General features: G+C 41.0%; 1 protein-coding gene across 4 annotated transcripts in view; it reads right to left on the reverse strand.

Moving 5' to 3' along the window:
- Positions 1-22,762, reverse strand: part of MAPKBP1 (mitogen-activated protein kinase binding protein 1) — a 152,000-nt gene that overhangs the window by 21,308 nt on the left and 107,930 nt on the right. For 3 of the 4 annotated variants that reach the window (XM_089521900.1, XM_089521899.1, XM_089521896.1), the window contains exons 8-20: positions 22,524-22,541; positions 21,680-21,840; positions 16,521-16,710; positions 15,413-15,559; positions 13,637-13,821; positions 13,464-13,555; positions 12,535-12,660; positions 11,521-11,591; positions 11,095-11,216; positions 9,426-9,501; positions 7,747-7,858; positions 6,317-6,380; positions 5,582-5,707 (exon numbers count right to left, since the gene is read on the reverse strand). In XM_089521900.1, coding sequence (XP_089378026.1) covers positions 5,582-5,707; positions 6,317-6,380; positions 7,747-7,858; positions 9,426-9,501; positions 11,095-11,216; positions 11,521-11,591; positions 12,535-12,660; positions 13,464-13,555; positions 13,637-13,821; positions 15,413-15,559; positions 16,521-16,710; positions 21,680-21,840; positions 22,524-22,541 — 1,490 coding nt within the window. The remainder of the gene's footprint in view (positions 1-5,581; positions 5,708-6,316; positions 6,381-7,746; positions 7,859-9,425; positions 9,502-11,094; positions 11,217-11,520; positions 11,592-12,534; positions 12,661-13,463; positions 13,556-13,636; positions 13,822-15,412; positions 15,560-16,520; positions 16,711-21,679; positions 21,841-22,523; positions 22,542-22,762) is intronic. The other variant, XM_089521897.1, reaches the window with a different exon arrangement.

The raw sequence follows: 22,762 nt of genomic DNA on the forward strand, positions 1-22,762 counted from the left end.
TATCTCAATATTAATTAATAAAGCGATGATGATGATAATGATGATTGATGATGATGATGGTAATGTGAATGGTATATAAAGTGCATAGTGTATAGTGAATGCCAACATTTTTTGTCTAAAAAAGTTTGGAAGACTGCTTCTTTAGTGGAACACAGCCAGTTTAAACAGGAGAGCAGGCAAAAAGAATGGAACTGGTTGCTATGACATTTGGATACCCATCTTGAAAGCACAGAAACAAACATCATAGCTAATCATTAATCATTAACAATATATTCATGTCATCTTCTTGATCAAAACATTCCTACCACCATCACCAATCCACAAAACTTAAGACAATGGTGAAGCAAAGTTAAAGTCCTTTGAAGTCTCATTGTTTTTAGTGCTAAAGTTGTATTAACAATTATCTCACACAGAAATTTATGGCTATTTGGTTAAATAAGGCACTAGTCATTTCTTTCCATTCTTTAATTTTGCATTTTAAGGAAAAATACAAAAACACTATACATACTTTTGAATCACACAGAGTCACTAAGGATAAAGATAGGTCAATTTGTTCTTACAGAAAGACTGCGATGTAAATAAATAAAATAAATAAAATTTTTATTTGTATACCGCTCCTTCCAAAGATCAGGGCGGTTCACAGTAAAATAGCAACAATACAAAAACCAACATACATTAGTGTAAAAATACATACAATAAAAATAACAATAACTAAAAGCCCCGTTAGCCGATCCTCTTGCTCTTAAAGAGGGATGGAGGTCTGGATGGACTTTACTCGGGGAATGCAGACTGAAATAGAAAGGTTTTCAAGTCCCTTCTAAATTGGGCCAGGGAGGTGGCCGAGCGGAGCTCTGTGGGCAGCGTGTTCCAAAGGGCCGGGGCGGCGATGGAAAAAGTCCTCCTCATGGTGGAGGTGAGCCTAGCCCCCGGTACCCTAAGTAGTTGCTGCCCAGATGTTCTGAGGGTGCGGGACGGAATATACGGGGAGAGGCGGTCCTTCAGGTATCCCGGGCCCAAGCCATTTAGGGCTTTATAGGTGATCACCAACGCCTTATATTGTGCCCAGAAGCGAATGGGCAGCCAATGGAGATCTTTTAACACCGGTGTTATATGGCTGGCCCTGGAAGTACCAGTGACCAGCCTGGCTGCCATATTCTGAACCATTTGTAGCTTCCGGGTTTGGTATAAGGGTTGCCCCATGTAGAGTACATTGCAGAAATCCAGTCTCGAGGTTACCAGAGCATGTACCACAGTTTTAAGGTCCCTCTGGGTCAGGTATGGGCGCAGCTGGCGAATAAGCCGAAGCTGATAACAGGTGTTCTTGACCGTCGCATTCACCTGAGCAGTCAGGTGAAGCGACGAGTCAAGAAGCACCCCCAGACTGCGCACGGAGTCCTTCACAGGGAGCGTGACCCCGTTCAGGACAGGTGGAACCACCGCCATTCCTGGACCAGGGGAACCTATCACAAGTACCTCCGTTTTCTCTGGATTCAGCTTGAGTCGGTTTTCCCTCATCCAGCCCATTACTGACTCCAGACAGGCCACGAGAGGAGAGACGCCATCCTCAGTCACTGCATCAGTCGGAGACATAGAGAAGATTATTTGGGTGTCATCAGCGTACTGATAACCCCGCGACCCATGTCTCCGGATGATCTCTCCCAGCGGTTTCATGTAAATGTTAAATAGCATGGGAGACAGAATGGCTCCTTGAGGGACCCCGGTTTTAAGGGCCCGCTCATCGGAGCACACGTCTCCCAGCTGCACCATCTGGGACCTCCCAGAGAGGTAGGACCGGAACCACTGGAGTACAGTGCCCCCGATTCCCACCTCTGCCAGGCGCCCCAGAAGGATACCATGGTCTATGGTATCGAAAGCCGCTGAGATGTCCAAGAGCACCAGCAGGGACACGCTTCCCCTGTCGATGCCCAGACGGAGATCATCGACCAAGGCGACCATGGCCGTCTCAACCCCGTAACCCGCCCGAAAGCCAGTTTGAAATGGGTCCAGATAATCCGTTTCATCCAAGACCGACTGAAGCTGGATTGCAACCGCCCTCTCGATCACCTTCCCCAAAAATGGCAGCAGCGAGACTGGCCGATAATTATTATGTACCAGGGGATTGAGGGAGGGCTTTTTTAATAAAGGTTTAACAATGGCCAATTTTAAATCAGATGGAAATTGCCCTTCCCTCAGAGATGTATTAATGATCCGGCGTAACAGTGAAGTTACTGCCGGTCCCCCCTGGGCCGCTAGCCACGAGGGGCAGGGATCGAGAGAGCAGGTTGTCTTCCGAACACTTCCGAGGATCTTGTCCACATCATCGGTACTTACCAACTCAAACTGATCCAGTTTAATAGAGTCCATGGAGGCTCTGGACGCCTCTACCCTAGGTCCTGCTATAATGTCGGCGTTAAGACCTTCGCTTATCCGAGAGGTTTTATCCGTGAAGAAGCTATTAAATTGGTCACAGCAGGCCTTAGAAGGTTCAAGGATCTGGTTCAGGGCAGGAGGGAGCTGAGTTAGCTCCCTGACCACCCTGAACAACTCTGCTGGACGCGACTCCGCGGACGCAATATGAGCACCATAGAACGAGTTCTTTGCTGCTCGTATCGCCTGTAAGCACATGCACAGAACCCCAGCATCATATACCAATGTTATGCTCCATTTCCTATCACGCTAAGACACAGCAAAGAATGCTTAGCATACCTGGCACAGATCTTTAATCAAATGTGGATAAACTAAGAATTCCTGGCATGAGCTTTAATCATAAAAGTTCAGTAAACACAAACACACACACACACACACACACACACACTTCTGTTTCAGACAAAACAAGGAGTGACCTGAGGCATTTATGACATTAAAATCCATCATCACCACACCTGTTCTGTGATCCAACACAAGAAAGCCTAGCATGACATTAGCAATTTTAATGAAATGCCTCAGGTCAGTGTCTAGTACAAGACCTCATTCAAGGGACAAAAATAACTTGGCATATATGAGATAGGCTGGCTTAAGAGGAATTTGCTTGCAATATGTAAACTGCCAAATAATACTGAAGTAGGGCGAATGGGTACCAAAGTTGTTGGTACTTTCTGCCTGATAAAAAATAAATAATTCTGATTTTCAAGGAAGTGGGCATTTAAAGCACTGTCACGAGTCCTCCAGAACTTTTTCTCTATCAGCACCTCTTGCAGTACTACTGCTTAGATTTACCACACCTCTCCATCTCACACCTGATTTGCCAGTATCAGACAGATCTTGGATTTACAAGCAAGATACAAAACATTGGTTCAGGACGTCAGTTGGGTATTTAGAACTAAGTTTGCAAGTCCAGCCATTGTGGCTGAAATTTCTGTCCCTTATTAAAGGTCACCCTAATACTGTGCACTGTGTATTTTTCTTTGCTACCAGAAATGTCCACACAGTCAGTTAAAAAAAAAAAAAACTACTCCTGATTTTCACCCAAACTTCTTTGTCAGGAATGTGACATTTTTTAAAATGATTGGTACACAAAGACCTCCCTAACAAAGTAGGTCCCTATATAGAAGGGAGTGTGCAGAATAAACTCCCACGGGATCAGAAGTACGATCACACAACTGCAAAACATAGTTTGGAGGATAAAGTTTATTTTATACAAATTGCAAGGCACAGAACAGACTATTTCAAATCTAAAATTTCCCCTTCTCTCACTTGCCAAGCCAGCAGCTCCAATTCTGACAACATTCCAAACAGTTTTTACTTAATAATAATAATAATAATAATAATACGTTTTATTTATAGACCGCTATTCCACATATACTTGACTCATTCATTTCGTAAATCTGCTGAAGGAACTAGCCTTCAACATCTTCCACTCATTATCTTGCTCCTTATATGAAGTTTAAACATTAGAACAAGAAAGGTGAGCTAAAAATATTACAGAGAAGTTAAATATTTCTGCAGATCTTTCTTCTTATGCTACATTGGAATCAACATCCCTATAAATACCAAGCTGCAACATTAATTTATGTACCTCCAGTTTAACATAACCCCCCCCCCCACACACACACACACACACACGGTGATTAAAAAAGAATGGTACAAAACCAAATAAGAACAAAAAAAATCTCTTACACAATGTAGCTTTTTAACTCCATAGAGTGATGCTGTGACAGTGGTTTACATCCTTCCAAAGTTCAGAACGTAGCATTCTCAGAACTCTGCCCATATCCAACAACTAGAGCTAGTACTGAAAACAAGCCTTGGAAAAGCTGTCCAGACAGAAAGTATCCAGCTCAAGCAAAGAGGTCACCAAACGTGTTTTCCAACAAACCACTCTGCTTGCTATTTCACAGACTCAGCCCTCTGAAGGAAGAGCATGTGACAAATGAGTCTCATAACATTCAGTGAAACCAGGAGTGTCCAATACAAGGCTGCACCTCAAAAAGGCAAAGCTGTGCAGCTGTTGGAATAGTGAAGAGTTCGCTATAAAAAGAATACTGCTCCATTGCACCAGCATTCTTAGCTTGGAAAGGGCTCTCCACAGCTAAAGGCTAAATTGAGCCAGAGGAAGTGAAAGTATGACAGAGGCACACCATTAGGATTTAAATTTCACCAGTGACTCAGCAGGGACTAGAATTTTACAATGCCAAAGCTAACTCAGGGACATGTCAGAGTACTTCTGAACATATGCAGAGGGCTCTTTCTTCCATCTACTCCAAACAACCTATCCTGCCATCTCCACCATCATTTGTAGGAGACTTCCAGTTCAGATTATGTAAATTTGAGTGCATCTTTTTAGAAGTCAATGGGCCCAAATGGACAGGACAAAATAAAGATGCTTTGGGTCCCTTTGGAGATATGCTGTTTAAGAGGCCGGAAGCTGTGCCCAAGCCAAGCTCCAGTTCTATGGACTGGAGCATAGCTTTGGTGCAGTTTCTGGCCTCTTAAAAAGCATGTGTCATTTAAACAGCATACCTCCAAAGTGACCCGAAGCAGCTTTATTTTGGCCTGTCTGTTCAGGCCCAATAGTCTTCAAAGCACAAAATTATACTAAACTAAGACAGTTGGGGAAACTTTTGCCAAATATGAAACCCTCTCTTTCTTCAACAAACACACGTTTTATACTTTTATTAAGTGGCAGACAATAGGTCTAATTATCTTAAACAAAGAATTAACAGTCTGTTGAAAATTGCTGTAAATCTGTCTCCTCTTTTTTGGCACCACACAAGTTCATCTGAAACCATCTAATTCTTATTTTCCAAATAAATCTGCTGTTGCTAACAACCTTATCCATCAGTAGTAATTCAAACATCTGGCAAACACCAAGCATATGAACTTGCCCTGCTTGTAACACAATTCAGATCCTGGGCAATGACTTCTGACAGAGTGCCAGAAAACAAGTGGGAGATATTCTTAGGCAGAATGAATAAAGCAGGCATCTAAAGTGCCTATACTTATTAATTAAAATGTACTTGGAACTTTGTTGGCTCTCCTTTGGCTTGGCTTATTTTGTTTCCAGTATTTCAGCTTCATCTCCTCATTCTTTTTTTTTTTTCCCCTTGTGGAAAACTGTCAGTTCAAGAGCAGCACCTCTTACCTGGTGAGCCCAGTGGTTTTGCCTGGTTGTGCTTTTTCTACTTGCTTTCCTCTTTGTTTCATGTCAGCCAGCCTTTGTCGCATGTTGATGGTCATCTCAGAACTCAGCCGCCAGATGAAAATACAGCTGGAAGCATAGGAAATATATGAATAGCTCTTATTTTAAACCAGGGATGGGGATCTATAGTCTTACAGGTGATCTTCGATTCTATCATCCCAAATTAGTCTGGCCAACAGTGAGACATGACAGGAATGGTAATTCAAAAGTATCTGATGAGCCACAGGTTCCACACCCCTTTTTTCTAAACCAGGTCTTCCAATTCTCTTGTTATGCCTCCCTGCAGGCCTTGCAACCGGCTTTATTCCTTTCCTCAATGCTCACTCTACAGTGTACTTTACCTATCTTGTACCCACTCAGAAAGTCCAGGATGCTATGCTTCTAACCTGCTATTTTCCATCACTCCTGAAGTGTCCAGCACACTTCACATGCTCTAGAATGCTATACATTTTTAGCTAACAGCCCTTTCATGCTCCCATTCTAAAGATAAGGAATCTCCACTTTGCGTTTTGAAGAATCAGTCAATGTTTTAGAAGAAGAAGTCAAAGAGCAGGTAAATGTACAACTGAGACTATTACTCACATTCATCCTGATTTTTGTTTCTTTTTTTTAAAAAAAATGTTAACTGCCATTCTACAGACAGGTTGAATATAGAAGCAGAAATAGCCTTTGACTTACCTGTCACCAGAAACTGAGATTAAGTGTTTACAGTCATTACTGAACATCATCCCCGTTACAATCTCTGTAAAAATCAGAAGAAGCACTGTTCTTGAAACTTGCCAAAGCACAACATCAGCTGCATGTGCACTGTAGAAATAATCCTGTTTGACACCACTTTAATTGGCATGACTCAATGCTATGGAATTCTGAGATTTGTAGTTTATTCCAACACCAGAGCTTAGATGTCTCACAAAACTACAGTTCCCAGAATTCCATAGCATTGAGCCATGGCAGTTAAATTGGTGACAAACTGGATTGTTTCCGCAGTGCAGCTGCAGCCATCATCAATTTAACAGCTGGAAATTCTTCAGTTCTGCCTTTTGGCACACATATAATGCCTCAGTCCTAGTAATGTATAGAAAGTTAGTGGCCTAACCCCTTTTCCACTGGGCCACCTCTCATGTAATATCAAACCAGAAGCCCAAATAAGAAAGAATTCAGAAGAGGAGGAGGAAGGTAAAAAAGTCAACATCATCTGCTCCTACTACAGCTGGGCTGTTTTCCTCTCCCACTAAAAGAACAAATACTACCTGAGTGGAGGAAGAGTGGGAACCAGGCAAAGAAACTAACACCAGCCTCCAACTCCTGCTGAGGTTTAGTGTCTTTTACTGTATTGTGTGCATGTTTTGTGTGCCCTCATGTTGTTTCCAGCTTATGGCAACCCCATCACAAGTTTTCTTGGCAAATTTATCAGAGAGGGTTTGCATTGCCATCCTCTGAGACTGATGGAGTGTGACTTGCCTGAGGTCATGTATTATTTGTGTTTAAATTAGCAGTGCAAGCTGCTTGAAGGCTTCAGCCAAAAAATGAGAATTACAAATCCACTACAAAAACAAGTGAAACAAGCCATACTAAAACATGTAAAGGGCATCATGTACGCTTTGGCAACAGTTTTGGTACTCATTGTCACTAGTGAGATAATTTAATGGAACAACTGCTCCCTCTCAGTTCAACCCAATATGCCAAAGAATTTAGTTCACATTTGTTGCTGTTGCTGTGTGCCTTCAAGCTGGCTTTCATTTATGGAAGCCCAATGATACAGTTTTCTAGGCAAGGTTTCTTCTGCAGAGACTTGCCATTATGTTCCTCTAAGTTTGAGAGAGTGTGACTTGCATAGCATCACCCATTAACTGCCAGGTTTCTAGTCAATGCTCGGCCCTCAATGGCTGAGTGTTGACTAGAAACCTGGTTTCCAAGATTCCTAGTCCAGCATTCAAATGACTACACCATGCCGGCTCTCTTAAATACAGGCCTTAAATATGAATATCTTAAACACAATTAATTATGCTAGCTTAAATACACACAACAAGGTTATTTCCAGAATTGCTTGGCACTTTCCAATCTTTTGAATAGGTTATTACAACTAATATTCACCATTAATATCTTACCTGAGTGTCCGTACATTGTAGCCACACACTCGCCTGAGTAGAAGTCAAAGATAGAAAGATTCTTGTCAGAGCAGCTTGTTGCAATATATAGACCAGAGGGATCTGTTTGCACCTGAAATGAATGTTCCAGAGTGGAAAACAATGTATCAGGTATATCAGTGGCACAGGGTATTTTGCTTTAGAAATTTTGATTTGTGGGATTTTGCTCCATAATCTGGATGTTTTGCAGTTCATCTTAGTATGGCCAGAATTTATCACTTTAGAGCTAAACCAGATGCACACATATTTACTGCATACAGACTTGCCAGCTCAACTTTTAAATGTGGGTTGCCTTAATTCTGTACTCCATACCCACTATGCCATTTGTTTTTGTTTTTAATTTAATTTTAATTAATTAATTTTTTCAACTTGTCATGCAGTTCCGGAGTTCTGCTATTACAATGCAAGTTAAAAAGTAAAGAAAAGGTATAGAAAAAAAATTCAAGGCCATCAGGCTGGTTGAGAATAATGAGGGAGATGGGGACAGGGAGAGAAGATAAAACTGCCAATATTGCAACTGACCCAGTAGTGATATTTCAGGCCTGGCAACTTGCATGACTAGAAGATCATTGATGGATTTCTCCTGTCAGTAACACAGGTCAGGAACATAGCAGCTATAGGTCAGGGACATAGCAGCTATGGGTCAGAGATGTCATTGTGCGATAAGTATTGCCAAAGCCACTTTCCCCCAGGTCTAACATGGTTTAAAAGTCATGTATAATAATCTCCTAGGGGAGACTGAATTGACAGGAGCACCACAGATGTATACATAAATATAAATTTCCTCTGACACAAGCTATACCTAACATCAGAAGGGAGGAATTCCCCATAAGTACAAGAGGCAGCCATTGCTGGCATTGATCTATATGCAGGCTAATAATTTCCAGACCTCTTCACTCGACAATATTGTCATTTCCAGAGTTTCACAGATTTTAACAGTCTGGACTGCTGAAATCATCTGGAAAGCAAACAAACTGATCTGGCTAGAAAATATTCTTCCTGAATCAAATTGGGAAGAGAAGAAAAACTACAAAGTGGTCAGAGACAAAGCTATGGTACATGGGCTACAACACAGAAAGCATCTTCAAAAGCAAATGCAGGAAGCGCCCTAGGATACTGAGACACAAACACAATGGGGAGAATACAAATGTCTTATACATGCTTTTGCAGCAGAACCAGATTTTGTGCATATGGGTCAGTTTAGAGCAGCAGCAGAGAAATTAACTACAGGTGCCACTTTAAAAACAAAGCACTTAGATCAAGCAGCCTCTAGCCATTAGTGATACATTCACTCCATTTATAGTGCAAAGAGGCTGCTTTACAGGGAGGATGATCAGCAATCAAGCCAGGAGTAGTAATAATTTTTTAGTGTATCATTTTTATCTTTAATTTATAAGTAGAATGTCTCCATGGGAGACAAACCATCAAGCATATCTTACACAAACACAAACCACCTTTCAGATTATACACATATATCGCATCACATCATGTGATCACATCACAAAATGCCAATCACAAGGTGTAAAGCCTTGAAGTTACATGAATTTGAAATTCAATTCCTCAATTAGAGCTACGTGTAATAAAAGACATGAAACAAGGTAAACTGGGAGAGGCCTTGTTAAAATCAATAAAGGCCTTACTTTAATTAAGGTGCCATCTTCACTTTTGGATCCTTTGTATAGCTTCTTTTGCTTCCCACTGCTAATGTTGAAAATCCTGCAAGAGAAACCAAGACAGGTCATCATAAGAAAAGCTATGCTGTATCAGGCATAGTCTGTATCTAACATCAGCCAGACATCTGAGAAGCTCGTAACAGCTGATATTCAGAAAGACTAATTCCAAGAAATCATTCAATTCTTTAAAAAGAAAGAAAAGAAAGCTAAAGGCTGTCCTTGTGCTTAGGCTATCTGCCATTTCTTTCGTCACTATATACTTCTGTTATTACTGTTGTTGTTGTTGTTGTGTGCCTTCAAGTCATTTCTGAGTTATAGAGACCCTAAGGTGAACCTATGATAGGGTTTTCTTGGTAAGTATCTTCAGGGGGAGTTTACCACTGCCATCCTCTGAGGCTGAGAGAATGTGACTTGCCCAAGTTATCCTGTGGGTTTTCATGGCCAAGCAGGGATTCAAATGTTCATCTTCCAGTGTCCCAGTGAAATACTCAAATCATTACTCCATGCTGTATATTTTTAAACATAAGAGAAATGAGCTACTTCCAACCATTGGAATGTCAATTAGTTCCTCAAATATTGAGTGTGATAGAAGTAATTAACCACTTACATGGTGAATAATCTAGGCAAATAAAATTTTGATTTGTCTGCTGACACACTGCAAACCTTTTTAAAAACTGAACTAGATTTTTAAAGTATAATTAGAAACGAAATAAAAGAGAAAGACAAACAAGAAAAACAGAAGAGCTGAACATGGTATGTTTCTGGGCTGCCTCTCTTGCATGTGACTTGGGGGCCCTGTTTTACAGTGGCTCCATTCCTTCCTGTATGGGCAAAGTCAGAAGGTGGTGCTGGAGGATTCGGATCAACTTCCTGGCTGTTGGCCTATGGGTTTCTCAGAGCTTGGTTTTGTCCTCAATGCTGTTTAACATACACATAAAAGAACTGGGTTTGTCCACAGTTTTGGAGTCCAATGTCACCAATATGCTGACGACAGCCTACTCTATCTCTCCTTTCCACCTAATTCAAAGGAATCTGTCCTGTACTGAGCCACTCTTTGCTGTCAGTAATGGACTAGATGAGGGCAAAAACTGAAGACAAGACAGAGCTGTTCCTTATCAGGCAAAAGGCAGATGAGGGAATAGGGGTTCAGATCACACTGGATGTGATTACAAGCACCCTGAAGGTGCAGGTTGTACTCCTTGACTCAATCTTCAGTCTTGATGCCCTAGTTTCAGTGGTGGCCAGGAGCACATTTGCATAGTTAAGATTAGTGTGCCAGCTACACTCATCCCTTGTGAAGTCAGATTTGATTGTGGTGATACAGAACTTGATTATATCCTGTTTGGACTACTGTAACACACTGTACATCAATCTGCTTTGGAAACTGGCCTCAGCCAGAATGGTGACTGGAGCCAGTTACAAAGAGCATATAACTCCTTTGTCAAAAAAGCTTCACTGAGAAACAGTTTATTTCTGTTTCCCAATGTTCCTTATGTTCCCCAGTGGGTTGAGTGGGGATTCATACCCTGGTCTTCACAGCCATAGTCCAACATTCAAGCCACTACACTGGCTCAAATCAAACCTTACAGATAGGTTTTGGAGTTAGAGAAACATTCATGGCAAGTAGTGAACAAACCTTATGTTACGATCTTGGCATCCTATAGCAGCATATTTCCAGTTAGGGTCCACATCCATGTCATAAAGAGTGGTCTTCCTGACAACATGGTGTGTCCGGGTAAAATGAACCCCATCACCCATCTGAACACATACAAAAAAATAAAATCAAAGAAAATCAAATACAGAATAAATGCACATGCATGATATCTTTTTTCCTCAAAAGCACTCTTCAAAGGAACCAATGCAAGAAGAAAATGGAAAAGGCAGCAAGTGAAATGATCTACAACCAGCAGTCCTACGTAGTTTCTTAAAAGTGGTTTCTAAAAAGTCAGAACAGAATTAAACAAGGCCTGTAACATCAACTAAAGATTTTGCTTTCACATTCCTTCTTACAATAGCTCCATCCCAAAAGTTACACAAAGAGAGAAGACTATAACAACATTACCTTCTGTGCAGTGCGGAAATAGATGCTCTTATCTGCTCCACAGCTTATCATTCGTACCTTGCCATCATTGGCTGAAAGCAGAGAGAAACAAGTGGAACAATGAACAAGCAGACATGCAACGACAATTTTCAAATGTCTTCCTACCATACAGTTATCTTTGTACATCTCACATGACTTTTCCTGCCTGTCTGTCATGTACAACTTAATTGTGCCATAGTTGTTGGAAAGGAGATTAATTACAAATAGTTAATTATTTTTAATGAATTATTTTGTGTTCTCAAATTAACTCTTACAATTTGATCTATCAACAAAGGATAGTATTCCACAGGGAAATTTCTGCAAATGGTTCTACAATCCTCAAGTAAGCAAGCCAAAACTATATGTGATAGGATCAAGTGAAACATAAATTTGGGAGAATATTTTTAAAAGGTAAAGGTATTCCCCATTGACAAAGTTGTCAAGTCATGTCCAACCGTTGCTGAGCTGAAGAGCCAGCGTTGTTAGAGGCTACTGTGATCATGTGGCCAGCATAACTACACAGTATGCTGTTTACCTTGCCACTGAAGTGGCATCTATTTATCTACTTACATTCGCATCTTTTCGAACTGATGGGTTGGCAGAATCTGGGACTAGTGACAGGAGCCCACCCCGTCATGCATCAACTGAGCTGCCAACCTGCCGATCTTGCAATCAAGACATTCAGCATCTTAACCACTTGAGCCACTGCATCCCCAGTATGGGAAATACTTTACCCATCACCTAAATGCTTATCATAAGGAAACAAATGCTTTTGTGTGTAGACTCTACGTTAACCAGTTATCTTCCCTGTATTTGGATACTTTCTAACACTCCAAAGGAAGAAAAGAATCAGTATCCTACCATTCAAAAGCCACATCTAAAGAAGTAAAATGTATAAATCAGTTAAAGAAGATGCCAGTGTCCACTTCATTTACAACTGCAATGATGAATGAGTGTTAATTTATGTTAACCAAAGGAGATACACAATCTCATTACCTGCAAACTTCACTGCTGTGATGGAGGATGAATGCTCATCCAGAGTCTGCTGCAAGCTATAATCCCTCCCTGCATCCAGGACATGGATCAGTCTGTCCCGACTAGCTGATGCTAGAAGCTTCAACCCTGTTATTAAGATAAGAGGAAAAGCCTTACTGATAAAATGGCAGTTCTTTGCCTCTCATGTTATTTTATTTTGGCACAGTGGAGATGAACACAAAGGTGAGGCTATACCTCTTTGTCCCATTGGACAAACTAAAAAGAGACAAAGGGAAATGAGCTGTATATGAGTGCATCTTGAGAATGGGAAGATGAAATCCCTTCATCTTTTCATATTGTGTGTGTGGTATGTCAAGAGGGATATTGACAAGCTGGAGCATAACCAGAAGAGGGTGACTAAAATGGTGAAAAGTCTGGAAATTAGGCCCTATGAGGAGGAGCTTAGGGAGCTGGGTAAGTTTAGCCTGGGGAAGAGAAGGTTGACATGATAGCTATATTTAAATATAGGAACAGATGTCATATTGAGAAGAGAGCAATATTGTTTTCTGCTATTCCAGAGACTAGGACATGGAGCAATGGATTCAAAATACAAGAAAAGAGATTCCACCTAAGCATTAGGAAGAACTTTCTGACAGTGTCAGGCAGCTCTTACTATCAAGAAGTGCACTGGAGAGTGGTGAAGTCTCCTTCTTTGTAGGTTTGGCCACCTGTTAGGAGTGCTTTGATTGGTGTATTCCTGCATGGGAGGGGATTGGACTGGATGGCCCTTCTGATCTTTTCCAACTCTATGATTCTATGTGTTATACAGTCTCTCTGTGAACACAAGAAGTCAAACACAGCTTTCTAGAAAATAGAAGAAAATCACTTCTCCCTGAGATGTTAATGTAGAAGAAAGAAGATTTGCTCAGCAAGGGCTGAGACCACCTTACCTGTCTCAGGCTTTGAATACTCAAGGCAGAGGATTTCAGAATCATGGGCTTCTACTTTCAGCATCTCCCTCATGGACTTCAACTCATAGATCCTGAAAAGGAACGAGGCACATGGTGAAAAAGTAATCACATTATTATGAAAAGCCAGGCCTCTCCAAGACTCCCAAGCCTACCTGAGGGTGCCTATCCTGTCACCTGAGGCCAGGTGCTCTCCGGTAGGGCTCACACACACTGTGCGAATCCCCACTTTTGCATCTAAGACCTGTGAGTCCACCTTGTCCACACCTCCAGCTGTGTTGTATTCTGTGTCCAGGAGGGCTTGAGTGTTTTCATCTACATAGATAATTTTCATCAGATCCTATGAAAAAAAGAGTTGCCATATAAAGTTAGCAGATGAAAGCAAAGCCAAGATGGGGCAAGAATCACCACTGGTGGCTTGTACAAACACTTAAAACAGTAGCAAAGACAGGAGTGTGTAAGACCAAAAAAAGAGAGCTGAAACTGGAATTCCAGAAAGTTTAGCTGAAATGCAGAATAGCAGGCCACTGAATAATGGGTAAGGCAGGCATGTGGAGAGTTGGAAACAATATTGCTCTGTGTCCACAGATCATAATGGGAGCACAGAAAGGAGCCATTATATACTTGCAGCATGAAGCCATTTTGTATCCCAAAGACAGAAACTATGAGGCTAAAAGGAATATAAAATAGATGAGGTAGGGGGAACTCTCAATAATTATTAGTCTATTAATTACACTGCAGGAAGATTTAGCTCATGGCAAGGTTCTGCACAAGGCTTTGTTACACAGAGCACAAAACAAGAATTCAAAGAACAGAGATGAAAATCATTCTGACATTTTTACATTTTTACTTTTTGTTTTGTTTTGCGTGAGGCAAGGAGCAAATAGTTCTGCCCACCATTCAGGTCAAAGCATCTAGTATCTAAAGCAGCCAAGTTTTTCTGACATCCAAGGCAGAAAATCTCACAAGTGTCTCTGTCTTCCTTGGCAATAAAAATAAAATTAATTTTTAAAAAGCAAATAGTAGTTTACAGTGGACCCTTCTTATACGCTGGGGTTTGGTTCCAAGATCCCCCGTGGATAACAAAATCCATGGATGCTCAAGTCGCATTAAATATAATGACATAGCAAAATGGTGTCCCTTATAAAAAATGGAAAATCAAGGTTTGATACTTGAAATTTATACTTTTTTTGAACATTTTCAAACCGTGGATGCTTGAATCCGTGTATAAAAAAATCAGTGTATAAGAAGGGCCGACTGTACAGCCTTTTCATAACACCCTATATCTGTTGCCTGGGATGTCTGCTTTATTCTGCCTAAAGATAGGGATAGCTGTGAGCACACATCTGAAGACATTGTGAGGGACACTAGCTCAGGAGGAAGGGAGTAGGAAAGCTTATTTTCAGATCTTCTCAGCCAATTTCTGAAAGAATCTAAAATACTGAACTGGTTAGGTGTCTTCTCTAAGACTATGTTTAAAAGCCAAGGACAGACAATATATTCTACAACATATACTGGGGCAACTTATTAAAACACTCAGTTTCTTCTCATTTAACATACGCTTTGATATGTATATGTTCCGTAGAGGATTAGTTAGGTGAATATACAATGTGCTGTTTTTTGGTAAAATGCAAAAGAAGTTCTGTCAGGTCAAAGCAGCCTGGAAACATTATATTTCTAAGGGGACCTTTTTTACATTAAAAAAAAAAATGCTGAAGTAACAGCATAGATTATAAACTAGCCTCTGCTGCTTTCACCAGTGAATCTTAACCTGAGAGTTGGATTTACATTTGTAAACAAAATTAGACGCTACATTGCCAAGAATGCACATTCAGTGTAATACTGGATGCTTATCTTGTTTTGGCCTCACATTAATGACAGTCACAAATAAATAAATAAAATGTGAATTCCAAATCAAACCAGGTTCTTACATTGCTCAGAATGTTTCGATGCAGAGCAGTACCATGAATATTTGAGCTCTCAGTGTTCCAGAGGCGGATGGTGTTATCCGAGGAGCAGGTAATGAAAGAGTTTGGAGGTAAGCAAGACTGATTGCTGTCCTTCACCTCAGGGTACACCTGAGAGTCAGGAATGAAAAAAGCAGAAGGAAAAAGAGAATTTTATTCTAACCATTTATCAGTAACAACCCATCATATAAGCTTGTTTGTTTCTGAAACAAAAAAGGAAATACTTCATCCATTAATCAGTTAATTAATCAGTTGTATAAAAGGACCTATTTGGGCACCTGAAGCCTTTTTCACCCCAGAAACCAAACAACTCCCAAAATTTTCTATTCTACATAGTTTTTATCATTGATAAAGCTTATTATCATCCCATCTTTGCAAAGCCATGGCAGCGGCGGAAAAGCTGGCATTTTGCTGACTCAAAAAGGAGTGGCTTTCTGCCGCTTCTTTTTGGACCAGCAAAAAGTCAGATTGGGGCCACAACATGTGGTTGCTGTGGCCCTGATCTGGCAATCAAAGGGGCAGCATCAAGCTGCACTTTCAGGGCCTTCTGTTTCAGTCCTACAAACAGCTTTTGTGACCACCGAGGCCATGACGAGAGGCAAAAGATTTGTCAGTGGTTCGATTCATATCACTGCAGGCTGAGAGTCACTTAAAAGGCAACTGGTTTTAAATTATTAAATAGCATATGGCTGAGTTAGGTCTCTGGTCTTATCCTGCACTATTTTCAGTTACCTGAACAGACACAGTGCTCCCCCTTCCAACTCCCATTTCCTCTACTCCTACCACATCTCCACCATTACTTTCTACCTCCACGAGTTCCAACTTCATTTTCTACAGATTTAAATTTTGCTTCTTCCTGTAACCTGCACCCAAGTATTCAGGGAAAGCCTAGTAACAAAAGGGGAACAAATATTGTCTGGAAATTCATCATAAAGAAAATTACCAACTCCATTTTCAAACAGTTAAGTTTTCTAACCAGATAATAATGATAATTGAGAAACACTCTCATTAGGTCTCCTCCCTTCTCCCTCCCCTCCCACCACACATCACAACCCTCTTCATCTTTAGTTACCTCAATATTCCAAACACAGGAGGAGTGGTATAAGGCAGAATAAACCTTGCCCACTTTCTTCGGATCCTTGACATCCCATACATACAAGCTGTGATCATTGTAAACACATGACAGCCACTGGTTGTTGGGATCAAAAGTCAAGGCAATGGTGTCTGGGTACTTGGCATCAGTCACATTAGAAAACAGTCGGCTGTGAAATGATAACACAATGGTTAATTATCACATTATTGGTTTATTTATTAGTAAGTATAAAAGGGAATTTCCCAAGTAAAACCAGGAAGGATAGGTAAGTCTGCCTGTTTTGCCAACAATCAATATTACTACTTCTGCTACCACAAACTGATATATATAAAAAACATTGTGAGCAACAACTTGTAAAAAGTATAACAGGGGTGGGAAACTTTGGTCCTCCAGATGTTTGGCATACAAATCTCACAATCCCTTACTACTATATGTACTCAGTGGAGCTGATGAGCTATAGGGCAAACCAGCTGTAAGCCTAAACCTTCCCCACCCCTGTTGTATAACAATCCAGCAACACTGATCACTTTTGTTATTATCACAGTGCAAACAGGGCGGAGGGCTAGGCACATACAGCTGGCCTACAGCCTGCATACTGAGTTCATGACAGAGTTGACATCCAAAGGGGGACTCTAATCTCTTTGTACACAAAAAAGAAAGGCTTAAACTCCACAGTCAAACTTTGATCTGCCAGACCTTATGGCATTATGCTCCTCTGTAAAAAGGTGATGAGACCTCATATTGGGGCCTTGCTCGGTAAATGAATGCAAACTTTCAAATTACACTGAATGTTGTTGAAGATGTAACAAAGAGTTCTTGTGTAACCTGAATATCTCCCTAGTGCTCTGTGGACAGATGTTGCCCTAATAAAAGGTTTTATAACCTTTCAATGAATATTGAATCAATCATGTTATCTACACTGCCGTATAAAGATTAGGGACAAAAATAAACCTGGAGCTTTTTATTCTTTTAACTGGAAACATACCAGAAAGGAATGAAAGGATGCAACTTTACTGCCAGCTAAAGTCATCAAGTATGACAAGTTCTGAGACATTTCTCTTTTCCAAATTATCTGCAAACCCTGTTTAAAAATGGCTTTCCTTTTGCATCACTAACAAAACATTGCTTTCCTGCTCATATTTTAACTAGGCTTCCCATATCCCGCCTGGGGGCGGGACTTTCCCGATTTGGGGCGGGTCCGCACGGTCCCGCCCCGGTTTGGCCCCGCCCCCGGGACTCCCCCCCCCCCCCAGCGAGTCCTGCAGGCTTGGCTGGGGCTTGGAGGACGCCTGTCTTCCAAGCCCCAGCCATGCCCAGGGGGCTCCTCCGCGATCGCGGAGTCCTCCAGGCTTGGCTGGGGCTTGGAGGACGTCTGTCTTCCAAGCCCCAGCCATGCCCTGGGGGCTCCTCCGCGATCGCGGAGTCCTCCAGGCTTGGCTGGGGCTTGGAGGACGGCTGAAGCCAAGCCCCAAACCTCTGCCTGGCTGCCTCCGTCTCTGGGGGGGTGGGGGAAATCCCGGGGGTGGGGGCAAAATGGCGACGGAGGCAGCCAGGCAGGGGTTTGGGGCTTGGCTTCAGCGAGGCCCCATTCCCTTGCCTGGCTTCCTCCGTTGGCGACCGAGGCAGCCAGGCAGGGGAAAGAGCCTTTCCTCTTTCTCCTCCTCCTCTTCTTCTTCTCCTCTTCCTCCTCCTCTGCCTTTTCCACTCTTCCTCCTCTTCAATGCCCAAATATGCTGTTTGGAATGGGGGGGGGGGGGAGGTTAGCCAGAAAGGGAAGTACATTTCTGCCATCTGTCTAGGAACAATGCCAAAATGTCCTCCATTTTGATCATGCCTAAGAAACATGCATTTATATTAACATTTTTTTAAAAATCATCAATTTTTTTGCGTGTCCTCCATTTTTTTTTAAAAAAATGTGTCCTACATTTGAAAATTTTGTCCTACTTTTGTCCTACATTTGTCCCAGTTTGGAGGTCCAGAATTATGGCAACCCTAATTTTAACCCATAAAAATATGTAGCCCATTCATTCCTAGTCCCAACCTATCCTTGCCTCCATCCCACTTCATGGAGGTTTAGTAACAAAACACTCACAGTCTCATAGCTTTCCAGCCAAGGACTTGATATGCACACTTGCTAAAGCCAATTTCCCAGGCCATTCCAGAGCTGATGCTTCCTCATACACATGGGGAGTAGGGGGATTTAAATAAATCTATACATGACCCAGGGACAAAATCATGGAAATGATGTATCTAGGAGTACATGTACAGCGCTATAGAAATAAACAACAACAACAACAACAATAATAATAATAATGTATGAGGATAAACAATGTTGTCATTTTCCTTGATCCTGTAAAGCTCTCTAATAATTCATCTGATTATTAACCCTCCAGCAGTAAGAGAGGCAGGGTAAAGGAAGAAGCCGTATGCATGGCCTTTATGTCTCTCCTCGTCCCATGCTGCCATGGATATCATGTTCTTTCTCTCTGTGTAGGGAATTTCCAGTACTAGTTATCTCTGTACACATGGAGACAAAGACTCTCCCCCCCACCATTAACCACACTCTTGAATTTCTCTGCTATTTCAGGAAGGAAAAAACCACCACCACCTTATAGGTGCAACTCTCTTTTTACGACTTCATACCCAAACCCTTTCTGCAATCACAGTGGCACAGGGCAGGACACCCTAAGACAGAATTCTGAATGAAAGCATCCTATCCAAATTTCAGTTTCTCAAAACACTTGCTAAAATTTACCATTTTTTGTCAAATCTTTCTCTTTGTGTATGTCACAATGGGGTAATTTTACTCATGCCTAACAGATAATTGTGAGAATTATGTGCACAGACAAACTTGTGTGTGTGCATGTCTATATGTATATTGGTACAGGGCCACAGAGAACTAACTCAAGACCAAGGGCAAAAGAGTATTAGTTTCCTCCTCCTACATTCCCCCAACCCAAAAATGGTGTCAGTAGCTAAAATAGCATGTTTAAGGAAGTGGAATATCATCCTATTGAATGTATTGTAGAGTTTTGTGTGTAAAAGTCGTTAAACAGAGGCTGGATGGCCATCTATCCAGTATGCTTTGATTGAGAGTTCCTGCATGGCAGGGGGTTGGACTGGTTGGCCCTTGTGGTCTCTTCCAACTATATGATTCTAATATTTAATAATAAATTCATCAAGAACCATGAAATGAATACTAATTTACTAAACAAAAGCTTGCTTTTCTGAAAAAGAAAAGGAATATATTATGATCTCAGGAAATTATAAATTATAAACATTCTTTACACTTAGGGAAAAGCAGACTAGCAATAAGTCAATATACTAGCAACCACCACATCTTTAAAAAGCAGCTACATATACAGAATAATGGAGTATCAAACAGGGACTGAAGTGAAATTGTTTAAGATCAACAGGATTGGGGCAACTGAAGGGGTCACATTTTGAGAACTGGCAGACCAAGGGATATAACAAAGACTGTACTGAAAGCCAAATAGAGTAATTAATGAAGCTGAGGGAGGTCACAAATAAACAAGGATCCCACAAAGAACACACTGCATGAATTGGTTACAATGACAACTCTGTGTTTTCCAACTTCCTTTAAAGTGAAAACAAGGCATGCAACTATAACTGTAATAGCTTCCAAGTTTTAGAACCATGTGATTTTTGCTGCTTGGAAAGAAATGACAAGCATTTTTCTTTTTTAAAAACAGAGCCAACATACAGGGTTTTCTTGATCAAATGCTCCAATAACAGGAGGCATTTAGAAGTGAAACAAGTAGATTTCATGTTCTGAATTTAGTTTCCCATTTCAAACTGATCAAAAAATTAAGATACAACTGTCATTAGTTGCTCATCCTGCTTTCCTAGTAAAAATATGGCTAAGCACAAGTAAAGGGCAATCCAAAGGATGACAATTATGAATGTGCCAAGCGATACCAGTATGCAGGAAATTTGGGAGGAAGTGACATTAAAAAATATGTAAATAAGAAAAAGAAAAAAGTGAACAACTTTAGGAGAAATAGGCAAAAAGTCACAAATCTGTAAGAGTTCAAACAGGCATGTCTGTTTAGTCTATTAATGTATAAAACCGCCTTGTGTTTTGTCAGACTTTTGTTCCATTTATCCCAGTACCATCTAAATCAAACTGCCTCAGTTCTTCACATGTGCTAGACATGTGTGGTACCTTTTACTTGTGCTAGACTACCTCCCATTGACATGACTATTGGCCATGCTGGCTGGGGATGATAGGAACTGCAGTTTTGCATATCTTATTTTAGTTTTGTATACTAAAGGCACCAGGTTTGGGGAGGCTGGTTACTGCAGATCGAGTGCACCTCCTTGCAGTAACAGATATTTCACATCTTTCCTCCTGTGAGGTTTGATTTTCAGATGAAAGCCTTCTTCACATTGTACAGATAAAATAACAGATTGGACTACAGCCAGAGAACCCCTTAGTTAATCCAGGGGATTCTGGGAGCTGTAGCCCAAAGCCTAACTTTCTCGAGTTCTAGCTAAAACAGGATCAAGAATACAAAGAAAATATCAACTGAGGCCACTGTGGAGGAACAAAATCCCTCACAGATTTTTTTTGCAATAAGATTTATTATTTCTGTATTTTAAGTATTTCTGTATTGCCTCCCACCCCACCAGGGCTCCTGAGGCAATGGACAAATAAAAACCAATTAAAACAATACAGTGGACCTTTGGTAACTGCTGGGGTTTGGTTCCAGGATCCCTCATTGATACCAAAATTCACAGATGCTCAAATCCCACTGAATACAATGGCATAGTGAAATGGCATCCCTTATATAAAACAACAAAATCAAGGGTTGCTTTTGGGATTTTTATATATATATATATATTTTAAAAAAAATTCAAGTCATGGATGCTTGAATCCATGGATAAAGAATATGTGGATAAAGAGGGTCAACTGTACAATGATAAAAATATTTTAAAGACACACTAAAATACTCTTTAAATACTCCTAAACCAGTTTTGAAACATATTTTCAAACACTGAATGTCATGTGGAACAGCACTGGAAGCCAACCTAACCTCTTTGGATAGGAAGTTCCACAGTCAAGGCACTGCTGTAAAGAACACCTGGACTTTAGACCTCCTGCCTTTCTTTCTTACCTGGCTTCTGTGACACTGGCAATGTCTGTCCCAAGGAAATGCGGTTTAGGGAGTGTGGTAACAAAATGAAGATTGGAAGGATTAAAAATCCGCACAGTGCCATCAGCACAGCCACAGAAGATGTAGTCATGGTTCACCGAGATGCAGTTGGCCACAGTAGTCTAAGGGTACAAGATAATGCAATGAGCAGCATTCTTTCCCAAAAGACAACAAAAGGTCAGGAAGAAGTAAAGGAGGAAAGGGGGGAAATGTGAAGCAAGATGAAATGAAGCCACCTAATGAAAGGGAAAGTTCCAAAATCCTCCCTAAATAGATCCCTTCTCAACAGTTTCCTATACCTTCTAGGACAACCATTATCAACATTCTTTCTACTTTCATTGTTCAGTCTGTAGGTCAGATTGCTTATTTTGAAAAAATAGTACCACCCCAAAGAGAGAAGTATCAATTAGTGAGGTTTACAAGTACAAAAAAAATTGTTTTTGAGAAAAAAAAACCCAAAGGGGAAGGGGAAGTTACAGAGTGCTGACTTATGGAGCTTACAGGGAGGCAGAAAGCTAGGTGGGAAGGGGAATGGAATATCAGGAGAAGGACATGGCTTATTGATTTGGACACTTCGCACTGCAATATTATATTGTAGGTTGCAACATATAAAGCACTGTTTTACAATATGGTGCATCAAGAGACAAAACTGAACATTCATGCTGGCTTAGGCTCACACCTATTCCACTTATTTGTTCATTTAAATTCTAATTTAATTTTCACTACTGCAAGAAAGAAAAATGATGACAAATGGGAGGCACAATGAGAAATGATGTGCTGGAGATATGACTTTATTCTGACTTACTGTGAAGCTGTCTGTGTTCTAAGTAAAAGATAAGAAGGTGATTTCAGTGCAGAAAGGAAGAGAAAGAAAAGAGACAGACATTCAGCTTGGAGTATGTAAAGGATTTGGCTGTGCTTTGTTTTTTAATCCCTACCAACATTTGAAAAGGCAGAAAATTTCACGTTTGTTGTTGTGTGCCTTCAAATCATGTCTGACTGATGGTGACCCTAAGGTGAACCTATCATATGGAGGGGGGGGGG

Source organism: Sceloporus occidentalis, unplaced genomic scaffold, assembly GCF_023333645.1.
Source record: "Sceloporus occidentalis isolate IW3139 unplaced genomic scaffold, rSceOcc1.0.p SCAF_4, whole genome shotgun sequence".
NCBI lineage: Eukaryota > Metazoa > Chordata > Lepidosauria > Squamata > Phrynosomatidae > Sceloporus > Sceloporus occidentalis.